The sequence below is a fragment of the Triturus cristatus genome, chromosome 9 (assembly GCF_964204655.1).
Source record: "Triturus cristatus chromosome 9, aTriCri1.1, whole genome shotgun sequence".
Lineage (NCBI taxonomy): Eukaryota > Metazoa > Chordata > Amphibia > Caudata > Salamandridae > Triturus > Triturus cristatus.
Genome location: NC_140592.1, coordinates 753403393 through 753416652, shown reverse-complemented (window position 1 = coordinate 753416652; position 13260 = coordinate 753403393). Strand labels below are relative to the sequence as shown.

Here is a 13260-nt window from a genome sequence, read left to right as displayed (position 1 = left end):
ACAGACCCCTCCCAGTAGAACAGGGGTACAAAAGTACCGCCCGGCGCCGGTACCATGTAGATCGACGAAGGTCCAGCTCAGTGTCCAAATCGATGCCGGCCGTGGACATAACCGGCGTCGGAGGTGGCGGAGGCGTCGTCAGAGGAATCGGTGCCGGGGGAGGTGTTGTGAGGTCAACCGGTGCTGATCCGGATCCACGCCTGGACCCCTGGGGAACCTGTGGCGCCGAGGCCGGAGCCACAGGCGTCAAAGGCCTACAGCCCCCAGCCGAGTCCGCGGGAACCAAAGGTGGAGTCGGGCTGCCCAAAGACGGAGTGGAGAGCTCCATAAAATGCACAAAGCCGGGCAGGGGACATTCCGGCTCCCAGAAAGGGAGGGAAGCTTGGATCCGTCCCAGCAGGCTCCGCGAGCAGAGCCGAAGGACAACTACCTTCTGCATCCCGCGTCACGTCAGGCGGGGAGAAGGCGAAGAGCAACGGTGCTTCAACTTACCGAAGACAAAAACTTCAATGAGTAGAGGTGGTGGTGACTCCGTGACTGGTCCTGCGACCTCCCACTTGACCAGGACCTCGATTGGCGCGGTGCTGACTGCGGGCCTCCAGAAGCTTTCGGGACCGCTCCCACAAAGACTTCAGGTTCATGGCACGACAGTCTGAGCACGACTTCGGGTCGTGGTCACGCTCCAGGCACCAGAGGCACACAAGGTGAGGGTTCGTGACCGACATCAACTTGTGACAGGAGTCACAAGATTTGAAGCTGGTCTGACGATGGGACATCCCTATGTGCACCAGGAGTCGAACGACTCAAAAAAGATGGCGACCAAAGGCGAAAAAGTGTCAAAAAGTGACTAGGGGGACCGCTCTCTCCGGATCTGCTCTGGCTGGCGCGGCCAAAAGAAAGAACGGACGTCAGCGCGCAGGGGCGGCGTCTAAGTAGATACCGCAACGTCATTCCGCCGATCACAACGCCGACGACGAATGCGGAGTCGACCGACGTCACATACTGATGCGCAGAGGTACTGCTGAAGAAAAATTCTCTGGATTCAGTCTGACGCCTGGGGGTAATTCTAAGGTAAGGAATCTATGACTTCTAAGTCTCTTTTAGATAATTCTTTGCAAGTGGCTCGTTTGGATGGGGTTGGGGTGGTTGGGGTATTGTGGTTTTTGCCCGTGATTTCGGGGGAAATTTTCATCTTGTTTTGGGTTTGAATTCTTTAACTTGGCTGTCCTAGCAGTTATGCATGTAAAATGGCACCTCATTGGCGTTACCTTGCGACGGCACCAGGTTCTATTCATTAATTGGCATGTATATGGGCACATAGGGGGGTCCTTCTGAGACGCAGCCGGCCCACGATAGGTTGTAGGGGTCATGCTGTGTAACCATTATCTAATTGTATGAACCAATAGAATGGCTAGTGTGCTTGACACACCGGATTTGCCTTCGCAGCCGGCCCACCAGGGTGGTAGGCGAAATGCTGTGTATTGGCTTCTCTATTAGCTTAGCCAATAAAAAAGATTTAATTCTTACCGCCAGATTAAACTTGATGGGAAGACGCTATTCTGGGTTCCATGGGCTCATAAAGAAATAAACATTATACACAATCTACGTTCATGTGCCAATCCTATTCCCTGCTCCACTCTACAAACAAACTTTGACCTACCTAATATTGTCTACGACTCAAAGGTGTACGGAGTAAACAGAAACCCCCTCACGAACCAGACCTCCCGACCCTGTTAAATTTCCTTAAAAAGAGAGGCCACACTGCTTCCCTCTTGTATAAACTCCTTGACACATACAATGGTCAATTTTTGAGATTATTTACCAGAAAATGGGAATCCCAGACTCAAGCAACCAATACTTTACATTTTTGTGAAACAACTTGGCAAAACATCTCAAAATCCCCCTTTGATACCAGAATCACCCCCACTACAGCACAAGCCAGGTTCTGGTCTATTCATAAAAACATACTAGACCCCAGCTAGACTACACAAACTCGGATTGAGGGACTCGCCCATTTGCTGGCGGTGTGGGGGTAAACCCAGGAGATCTTCCATACGTTTTTTACATGCGAGATGGCAAGTGCATTCTAGACAAAAATCCAGAATCTGCTAGATCATATCACAAATATCCCAATAGAAACGGATTTCCTGTCAAATGCCCTAGAACTTCATGACAATCCCTGTACACCAGATTTTTTCCCACACATTGCATCTTTAATAGACCTCCTCCTCTTCCCAGGCACAAAAACAGTTTTTTCTGACTGGAAATCAACATCCACCACCGCCTTTGATAAGTAGTCCTGAAACATCAGACCGGCTCTTTATTGAGTGGTTGAAATAAGCACTGTAGTCGTAGCAAGTGGTTAGAGAAGTTCTGCAATGGGAATTGCAAAGAAGGCGATAACAATAACAAATGTTTTGAATTTCCAAACCAAAAAGACACCAGTTTGCTGATGTGCGTCTGCCAACAACATTTTTAATGTCTTGCACAAGAAAATAATTACAAATAGTTTAAGATACTGAGACGCAAAACACTTACCACATGGAAAATGGCAATAAAATTAGCGGGTCTTTTTAAGCCCAATATATAAATAATTGTTTTTTCCCCCTACTTGGGGGGGGGGGAGGCTTTCATTAAGAAGGTGGGGTTGGTTGGATTTTTTGGTCAGTACAAACACTCTGCAGAGATCTTCTGGAATTTTCTCCAACTGCTGCCAATTTTGTCCGTGAATGATTGAACTTCCTCTTTATGGAACTCACGTTTTACTCCTTTCCATCCCCTGGAAACGGAGTCCATTTTCTATCCCGATTACATCGAGCCCCACATCCCATCTTGCACAACACAAGTGAAAGCACAGAAATTCCTCAAAGGAGTGAGACCCTACAGCGTGTTTGGGTTGTGATCAGAATTTGGACCAGAGTCAGGAACAGAGTTAGTATTCGGCTCAGGGTGTGGAATCAGATTAATTCCCTCCTCATCCTCAGACCTGCTCTTCTTCGCTTGCATGTCCTCATTGTGGGCCTTGCGTATATGCCTATACAGGTCCCCAGACTGTGTGTAGCTACGCATGCAGTAGCGACATTCATAGGGCCTCTCGCGGGTGTGCACAGTGGCATGGCGCCGCAGGGTGTAGGAACAAGAAAAAGTCTTGCCACAGGTTTTGCATGTTGGCACATCCTCCGCAAAGAGACCAAAATTAGGGTGGGCTTCATAATCTTGGAGGTAGATCTGTTCCTGGAGGGGCGGGGACACCATGGTGCCATATGGCTGAGTACCTGGCACTGAGATCATGTGATATGGCAGGTGATCATGTGGAAGAAACCCTTCCTGTGAAGTGCTCTCGTTTGAGGCTCCCCCCTCATCAAACCCCTCCCGTGGGCGGCCACAGCCTGCCATGTGCCCAAGGTCCCCAGCCAATGGCTGGAACATGGCTTCCATTCGCAAGGCCATACTCCGGTTTCGGCGTTGCTCGGCAGCCTCCGACTCCTCATCAGAGATGACAATGGCTTCCACCTTCACCTTAACAGGACCACCACGCTCCATGTCTTTATGGTAGAACCTCGGCAGGCTCTGCACTTGATGTTCTGATGCCCTACTCTCGGAGTCAGTATCTTCAGATGGTGGAGAGGATGCAGCGTTTTCTGGTGGATAATACAAACGAGGTATAGCTTCAGTGGAGCTGCTAGGGCTCGAGAGAGATCCCTCTGGCACAAACGATGCTTTCATGGCAGAGAGCCTTGGAGAATCCCCATCAATGCCAGGTTGAGTGGTGTCAGCCACATCTGGTGTAGGAACAGTCTGCCCTTGCTGGTCAGCTTTCTGGTGGCTGCCTGAGCCCATTTCCTCTTTTCTTCTTCGGAGACCCTCAAAGAAGAGAAGTGCCTGCTCCTGGCTGGGCACAGAATATCGTGATGTGATGGACTGGGTTTCAGCGATGGATACAGGCATTACAAATCGGGAGGAGGTGGACAGGGTCTCAGTAGTGCCAGCAGATGATGTGTATTGGGAAGTTGTGGGAAGAACTTCAGTGCAGGTAGTGACTGGAACAGTCTGCCGAGAGGAAAGAGAGGGCTGAGCCTCACTGTTGCTAGAGGCTGTAATGTTCCGTGAAGTAGTAGCCAAGGTGTCAGTAGTGCCAGTGTGTGCAGTGTACCGTGTGTGAGTAGAAATGGCTTCCCCACAGCCAGCATGCATGGTGTACCGTGACGCAGCAATGAGACCATCACTTGTGCTGGCATGTGTGGTGTAGCGAGAGGTAGTGGACATAGCCTCTGTGCTGCCAGTGAGTGCATTAGATCGGGAGGCAGTGGGGAGAGTTTCAGTGTTACTAGCATGTGTGGTGAACCGGGAGGTAACAGGCAAGGACTCAGCAGAGCCAGTGTGTGTCGTGTACCGTGAGGCAGCAGACAAGGCTGGGGCAGTGCTGGCATGCATGGTGTACCGCGAGGGAGCAGACATAGCCTCAGTGGTGCTAGTGTGCGTGGTATACCGTGAAGAAGTTGGTAGAGCCTCTGCAGTGCTGGCAGGTGCAGGATAACGGGATGTGCTTGGCAGGGCCTCTGCAGTGCCAGCAGGTGGCTGCTCTTCTCTCTTGGTGCTGTCAGCCTCTGCCATGGCCCTAGCTTGTAGCTTTTTCTTGCAAACCTTAACAATGTCATTCATGTGCAGGTAGCTGGCTGCTGCAAGCACATCTTCCACAGGGATACCATTAAAGGTTAGCATCCCCTCGTACATGAACTCCAGCAGCAATCCAAACGCTGTGGCCGTGACAATCTCATTATTGATGAAGACCAGATCACGTTTGTCCAGCCGCTCTTTGTAGAACATATGGAAGAAGGTGCTACAGGAGGCCAGCACGGCCCGATGCGCCAGGAACTGGGTGTTGCCTACCAGGACTGTGCAGTCGCAGAGGAAGCCCTGGTCTCGCTGCTCCCTCAGGCTCTGCAGCAGCTGCTTGCTATGGTCTGGGAACTCCATGTTGGATAGGAAGATTCAGAAGGACAGCATGCTGGAACGGAAAGAGAAAAAACACTGAGATACAGAGGTAAAAAAAGGAAAAGGAAGCAATCTGTACATATTTGTAACAATAGTCAGTACCTAGAACTTGTTGGCAGTACTTAAATGAAGTGACAGAAGTATCTAGCCATTATTACATAAATATGGATCATTGAAAAGTTTTTCATTTAACAAAAGCATCTCTGGTTTGTCAAGACTCAAGGGTGGGTCTCTTATAGCACCATTCAAAAAACCCAACAGAAACCAACACTGACCGTCAACTTCGCACCTCCATTAGGCCGGAAGCCTTTCATATTTCAGTATTAATTTATTACAGACTGATAAGGTCTGCAATTCCAGCATTTATCAGAGAAGGAATTAGACCTTCAAAAATGGCCTTTTCTGCTTTATACCAAGTATGAATAAAGTAAAGCACTTTCTCTATTTTAGTAGCCGAGGTGTGAGTAAGGATATATTTTGTACTAACATTTATTCTGGAATGAATTTGCAATGTTATAGCTTTAAATGACCTACATTTCATGTTCATTTAAGTGTCATAAAAAAAAGTCTAAATATTTTATTATGTTTTGGCACTCCCAGGAGGACCACATAACTACAAACATATTGTGCAGAAACCAATGCAGAATGATTACAGTCAAATTATACACAGATGTATAAAATCCAGAGGGTGCCATATCATCTTAGTGCCATACTCTACCAAGAAAGCTCAAATACCAACGAAGTGCAAATGCAAAGAGGATTTCGATTCAACATTACGGTGAAATATTTAAATAGTACAAAGAACTATACATACTTAATACAGGAACAGGATAAACAGTGCAAACTCAGTAGGTACCTATCAAACATCCAACATATGAGATATGGTTTCAAGGGATAATTACAAAGAACCTATACTACCGTCATCAAACAGACACAATACCAATAAACAGTAGATGCAAACAAAGCAATATATGAATACATTTAACAAATATTATAAAATTGTTGATTTTTTTTTTTTTGAACATTTTGTGAGCAGTCTGTTTCAGTTGGAGGGGGAACATACAAATATGACATGACTTAGATCTTGTAAATAGTTCAACCAGAGATCATACAGCCTCTCATCCCTATTACCAGTCCTTCGCATCAAGGTAAAGGCCTTATCCATGTGCATGGCGGTGTGTCTCTCTCACCTGGTACTTTTGTTTTATTCACTTCACCTATTTTAATTGTATTATTGGGCCGTCTTCTACCTATGGAAGCAGTTCCCTTCCGTGTGGCCACTGTGTCCCACACTTTAGTTCCCAGATACTAATTCCCCACATTCAAGTCCATGTGACAGGAATCCCAGGTAACTGCTTGGTATATTAGTAGTGCTCGGTTACTTGCTGTACTCCTTTCCTCAATGTTCAATTTATCTTTCTTTCCACTGCACAGTACCCCATTAATGATGCTTGGAACCCATTTGGCCTGAGGTTGTCTTCACGCATCTCCGCCCAGACTACTACTGTGCCTTACATCAGAAATTTTGTGCAGTTTTGCCTTCGAAGGACCACCAATTGGTTCCTTCTTGGTGAGTTCACTTTTTTCCCTCCAGCCGCTCATGTCATATCATCACTGCCTCTTCACTACTTCGCACCTCTCACTGATATTTTTGTGCTGCCAACACTATTATGCATGTTTTTATAGATTCACTCCAATCACATCCAATTAACGACTTTTATGTGTTTAGTCACATACATGGATGTACCTAGGCACGTAACACATACTTCATGTTTAGACCGATGGTCGTACCCTGCCTGTTTATTCATGACATGTAATGTATTTTCTCCTTTCTTTTTTCCTTTTTGTTTTCCCCTCTGCCTCTTCTCTTTTAGCTGGCATGAGGTTACATAGGTCGCAACCCATATACTGTCTCAGGCACAACCTTAAATGTCCTGATGAGGATCCCTATATCTAACTAAGGGTTCAAAATGTTGTCGACTATGGTACCTTGACTCAAATGCTAAAATTGTTCATTACTACATGTGAGCATTGGTCCTTACAGTTTGTGAACTAACTATTGTGTTCTCATTCTTGTCACATTGATATGCCTTAGTTTAGAAGCTTTATGTGACCTTCCTTCTGTTTGTGTTCCTGCTTCAATGTTTTTACCTTGTTTTAAAAAATATAAATTAGTATTCATATCTACATCATACGTAGACTTCATTGTAGCTCTATGTATAACTCATTTGACACATTCCTCACTTAAGGAGCCCTTGTTCCTTTAGAATTTCAAACATTGGTAAAGCCAATATCATAGCACTTTCATTATAAAGATAAGACATACTGGCTTTGCAAGGATTGTTCTCTTTTACAGGGGGACACCACCTCAACCCTTGCCCCTCTGTAAATGAGTCCGTATGATGCTCTTTTAATCCTATGTACTTGGTCCTTCACCAGAGCCCACAGCTTCACCTCACATCATTTGAAATGGTTTCCGGTTTGCTTTAGACCTGCCAACTTCTCCTTTACCCTCCTTCCCCTCTCCCAACCAACTTACCTCACCTTGTGGGATGACGTATTCAGAGCTGGGGTTCTGTTCCAGACATTTCCTTCCTCAACTTACCATTATCTGATATGACACTTTTACTGAAAATGTATTTTTTGCTGTCTATATGCTTTACTTTTATTCATGGCAGTGCTAATTTTCAAGTCGGACTTTAGCCGACACCTTTTGATATATATCTCACTAAAAAAAACAAAGGTTAGAGTAACATAGGTGAGAATTAGCAGTGCATAGCAAGGGCGTGAGTCACAGTTAGCAGAGTATCTGTTTTTCGGGCACGGAAACAGAACACAAGTCGGCTCTCAGTTGGTGGGCGCATGCTTAAATGTCATTTGGCTGGAAGCAGACTTGCCTTCGTCTGGTCAGGTCTGGTGGCTCAGTGAACTAATGCATCCACTGCAGAAGCCTGTGTTCGACCTCATTGTCACAGGTTCAAATCCCAGCAGGTCCACTCCGCCTTACATCCATCTGAGGTCGATAAAACGAGTACCACTGAGTTGGGTAACAATAAACATCTGTTATTCAGCGCCTTGAGACCCATGGGTGATAAATGCGCTTTACAAATACACATGTTAAGTTATGCCTCCACTCCTGCAGACAGGGAAGGCATGTTTGACCTCTTCTGACAAGAGATTTCATAATGCTCCCACCAGGCAAAAGCAAACATGTGTTGTGTCTCGGAGCCCTGGACACAGTAATTGAGCCGGCCTGGGGGATGTGTGTGTGTGTGTGTGTGTGTGTGTGTGTGTGTGTGTGTGTGTGGTGGGGGTGGGGGTGGGGGTGGGGGTGGGGGTGGGGGTGGGGGGGGGTTGGGTGTGTGTCGCAGGGGCCTTTAAAGGCTCAAGGAGAAGAGCCACAGGACCATCCTCCCTTTAAAATACTGTTACGGCCCGGGGTTGGAGTCCTGGGGCCTTTTTAAGGCTCTAGTGGGGCTTGTGGCCCCCCCCCTCCCCTTTTATTGTACATTTTGGCCCCAGGATATGGAGTCCCTCCTGGGGCCTAATTAGGCTTTGGGAGAAGGGCCGCATACCCCTCTCCCTCCATTTATTTGCTTGGACCCAGGGTACGGGGTCTACCAGGGCTTTTTTCAGGCACAGTAAAGGGGTGTGTGGCCCCCTCCTCTTCGATTATACATTGTGGCCCCAGGGGATGGGTCCATGGGGCCTAATTAGGCTTCTGAGAAGGCTGCAAGCTCCCTTTCCACCATTTATTTACTCAGCCCCAAGCAATGGAGTCTCCCGGGGCCTTTTTTAGGCTCAGAGTGAGGTTTATTTTTGCATCTGCTGGAGCCTGCAGGGTTTTTTTTATTTCACTTTAGATTTGTGGATCTTCAGTGAATGTGTGGCAACATTCAGTTTAAAAAAAAAACAAAAATAAAAAAACATGTTTTGGCCCCAGGCAGGGTCCCCATCACCGGGACTAGAGGATCAAGGTATCCTTACCCTGCCTCCTAAGTCTGCAGCAATTATCAGAGTCCGTGGCTCTTACCTCTGCCTCCCAACAGTATTCTAATGAACAACTAGCTAACATTCAATATTTATTACGTAAGTGTAACATGCCGACGTCATCCTTATGTAATCAAAACTGTAATATTTCCTTTAGAAATTATAAAAATGAGAGGGTCTCATTCCCATAGAAATTATGGTTAGTGCTCTCAAAAACTAAAATTAGGCCATATTTTCGGAGTTCTTAAATAGCAACAATGCACTTTTAAATTATTTGATATATATATATATATATATATATATATATATATATATATATATTTATACAGTTGATCACTTGATTATGTTACACTTAGGGGAGAGGATGTGGCATTATGGCCAGAGCTGCAGACTTTGCAACTGGGGAAACAGGTTTGAGTTTCGGGCATCAGCGCGACAGTCAATGATTCTGGGCAAACCACCTAATTTCCCCATGCCTAAAACCAAAATGAATGTGTCATTGTGTAATGTAATTGACGATCATGTTCAGTACTTCGATACCTTCGGGTCAAGTCTATGCTATATAAAACTGCAACAAAAAAAACCCAACAATGCAAGTGTTTTGCACACTGCTGTCATTAGGCTATACTTGGGCTACATTTGGGTGGCATTTGTACATCATTTTGGCTCTTTTTTCTCCAGTGGCCATCTTGGGAGACTTGTTTCCTCATTTACTGCAGTACCCTTGGTTTAAAATGCTTTCATTTTTCAACTTCAATTCCATCAAGATGGTGATCAGATGTGCCACACTTTTGATATAAATTCAGAATGTTAGCACACTTGTTGCTCATTAGAACACAGTAAAAGCTGCTGATCACCAGGGAGTTAACTGCAGTCTGCTGCCGACGTTGAAAGTGCATGTGCCAGTCTGCATGTCAGAATGTTTCAATGCAATAGAAGAGGAAGATATTTGAGAACTCACTTAAAACGGGTCCTCATTTTATTTTCTACAGCACTAACCATAATTTCCATGACAAAACGAACCCTCTCATTTTGTCCCTTTCTAAATTAAATGTTTTAAGTATTACTAGTTTGATTCAATCAAGATGGCTTCAGGTGTGCCATATTTCTGTCATAAATTAAACTGTTAGCGCTCTAGTTGCTCTTTAAAAAGCTTTGGGAGGCTGCAGTAGAACACAAGGGAATCAACTGGCAGACTGCTCCTGTTGGAAGTAAACGTTTTACTGAGAATGTTAGACTTAATTCTATGTCAGGACCGGAGGCTTTGGATTATGCTTTCTTTCTTTGCCGTTTATTAACATTTTTCACAGCAGCCAATTAAAATTCATAATTTCAAAGAACTACATTTCCCAGTAATCCACACTTGATGTCATCCTCAAAACACCCAATCAGGTCATGCCTCTGCCGATATAATGCAGGGACGCCATATCTATTCCTCTTTCTTTGGTGCTTCGCAACAGAGATAGGTACCTCCGAACTTTATTCTGAACTTTATTCTTGCTCTTGTGTTTACAGTGTTTAGAACATTATCACAAGCACATCGTGGGTGCTTTACTGCATATCATGCACCCGACACGGGTGCTCAGGAAGCGGAAGTAGAGCATTTATCACTCGGACGTCCTCGTTCTATTTCTAGCTCGCATCTGCGTGCTGCGAGAAGTCCTGGTATACTGGGCAGAGCGAGCCACACTGCCTCCAAAAGTGAGCACCTGCATCTCCGTAGCTGCGATTACAGATAATACAGGCTTTGGCTAATGGGCTGGTGCCACTTGAGGTTTGCCTCTTGGTCTCCCTAATCACTTTGTTATCATCGGGCTGACTTTATCATGGTAGGGCGTCAGTTTATTGCTGAGGACGCCTACCAACCTGACATGCAGGATGGTCTACACCTCCTTGAGGAGAGTTTGGTAGAGGTTATAGATGCCTCAATAACACATTCTGTGACCCGACGCTAGCAGCTGCCCTCCAGCCTTTTTAAAAGTCACCTGCAGTGGTATACCCTCAATCCGCCCCTCTATCAAGCACGTCCCACGCAGATAACGACCTGCTCTCCAATGACTGGCCCCACATTGCGATTTTGACCCCCATCTCCAGCACCTTTAACTCTGATCATGTGTACTCTGCACACAACGTGTCACCAGAGGAGGCAATCCCCTTGCTCTCCACTCATATGACACACAGATTCTGACCCTCCCTCCTCTTCAGAGACAGATTTGTTAAAGATATTGGGAAATTGGTGCAAACCTTTACAGTGCTCGACAAAGTGCAGTCCTCGCTGCACAATGTGTTCCGCAACCAACGCCTTTTTGGGTGGGCTGGCCGATAGAGAGGGCGTTCGACCGGGTGTCCGTATACATCAGGCCCTTCCAGAACACGTCCATACACATCAAGCCCGTCCAGAACATACTAAGGCATAAGCCGTACCTACGACGCTAAGGTGCATCCCAAGTTCTACCCTTCCAGAAGCCGTGGAGGGCACTATTGCTACCACCGAGGTCTTCCCTGAGGCTGAAGAAATTTCAACCCCTCTTTAGGCGCCTCAGGTAAGACTTATTTCCTCTTCATCCGTTCAACTGGGTGACAGGACACAGCTCTTCCCCCACAATTGGAAGTCCATCACGCAGGATCCGTGGGTTCTGGAAACTCTCCAATTTCAAACTTGAGTTTTTCGGGACAGCCCATCAACCCCTCTCCCACGACCCCTTTTTTCCCTTCAAGATCCAACTTTTATTTGAGACGGACTGACCCAACTACGCCAGAAAGGGCAGATCTGCCATTGCCACCCTGACCCCGGGGGTTTTGTAGCAACATCTTTGTGGTCCCTAAAAGGGAAAAGTGCCCATCTGGTCATGAACTTGAAGGAGGTAAATTCGCGGACTCTTTATCGCCATTTTGAAAATGGAGGGTATTCATCTCCTCAGAGGCCTCCTACAGGACAGAGGTTGGATGGTCCATCTCAACCTGAAGGACGCATATCTATTTCCATTCTTCCCCCCATCGCAAGTTCCTCCAATTCATGTGGGAGGGTCAATGGTTCCATTTGAAGGCCCTTCCTTTCGGTCTGTCCTCGGCACCGTGGTGCTTCACCAAGATGATTCGTCGGGTAGTGGACAAACTCCACGCCCGAAGAGTTTGTCTCATCATATATCTTGACGACATCTTGATGGCGCAGGACAAACACCTGCTTCTAACCCATCTTTCATGGACCATTCAACTGTTCCAGGATTTGGGCTTTCTGGTCAATCAAAAGAAGTCCAGTCTTTGCCCCTCCCAGTGCATAGAAGTCCTTAGCTTCCAAATAGACTCAGTGTTAACCCTCCTGTCCCTTCCCCGTCCAAAGTTGAAACTGGTTCAGAAGGAAATTCGCTCAGCTATTCCCGCAGACAGTCTCTCTCTGAGGGTTCTAGCAAGAATTGTGGGTCTGTTAGCTTCCGCCAAACAGGCAATATTGCCAGCCCCCTTGCATTATCAAGCTTTACAATGCCTAAAGATCCGACACCTTCAACAGGGTCATTCCTGGCATTTTGTGCCAGGTTTCCTTCCTCTTAAAGCCGAAAAAGGAGACATACCAGTAACTGAATTTGGAGTGGTGTGATAAGCCCACAACATTTCTTGTAGCGCTTGTTCAGTGGGAATTCTATTGACAACCGCCAATTGTATACAACCTATGACCATGCGGTTCATTCTTTCCACTAAACCATTGGCCCTTGGACAGTATAGAGGCGTTCTCAAATGTGATATATTAAGTTTTCCAAGAAACTCTGTCATGGCATGAGAAGTAAATTGGACTCCATTATCAGTGATTATGGAGGATGGTATGCCTTCTAGAACAAATGTATCTTTTAGAAACTGAATGACAGATACGGTTGTTACTTGGTAGACCATTTTGACCACAGTCCAATGAGAATGGAAGTCAATTAAGACCAGTGCGAACTGTTTTACCACCCCCTTGAAATTGAAAGGACCTATAATGTCTAATGGAATCTTCTCTCATGGTTTATCAGGTACAGATATTGGGGAGCTGGGGGATTTCCTGGTTATCCTAGATTTGTCACTGTTGGCACATGTAAAAGGCAATCTTTTACTTTTGTCTGCACCAACGAGTCCATGTTGGGGAACCAATACCTTTCACGTAACCTTGCTTTAGTTAAGCTTCTGCCTAAGTGGCCCTCATGAACAAGGTCGCTTATTTTATTCCTAAGAGCTTCTGGTGGGATTATTTTATCATTTCTGAATAAAATACCCTGATCCATGCTGAGTTCATAACGTACCTCC

The 13260-nt window shown here is 46.0% G+C and overlaps 1 protein-coding gene across 6 annotated transcripts in view; it reads right to left on the bottom strand.

Moving 5' to 3' along the window:
* Positions 1–2445: 2445 nt before the first annotated feature.
* Positions 2446–13260, bottom strand: part of ZBTB3 (zinc finger and BTB domain containing 3) — an 83234-nt gene continuing 72419 nt past the window's right edge. For all 6 annotated transcript variants that reach the window (XM_085626061.1, XM_085626058.1, XM_085626060.1 and 3 more), the window contains exon 4: positions 2446–5008. In XM_085626061.1, the coding sequence (XP_085482187.1) occupies positions 2881–4977 (2097 nt within the window). In that variant the 5' untranslated portion in view covers positions 4978–5008 and the 3' untranslated portion in view covers positions 2446–2880. The remainder of the gene's footprint in view (positions 5009–13260) is intronic.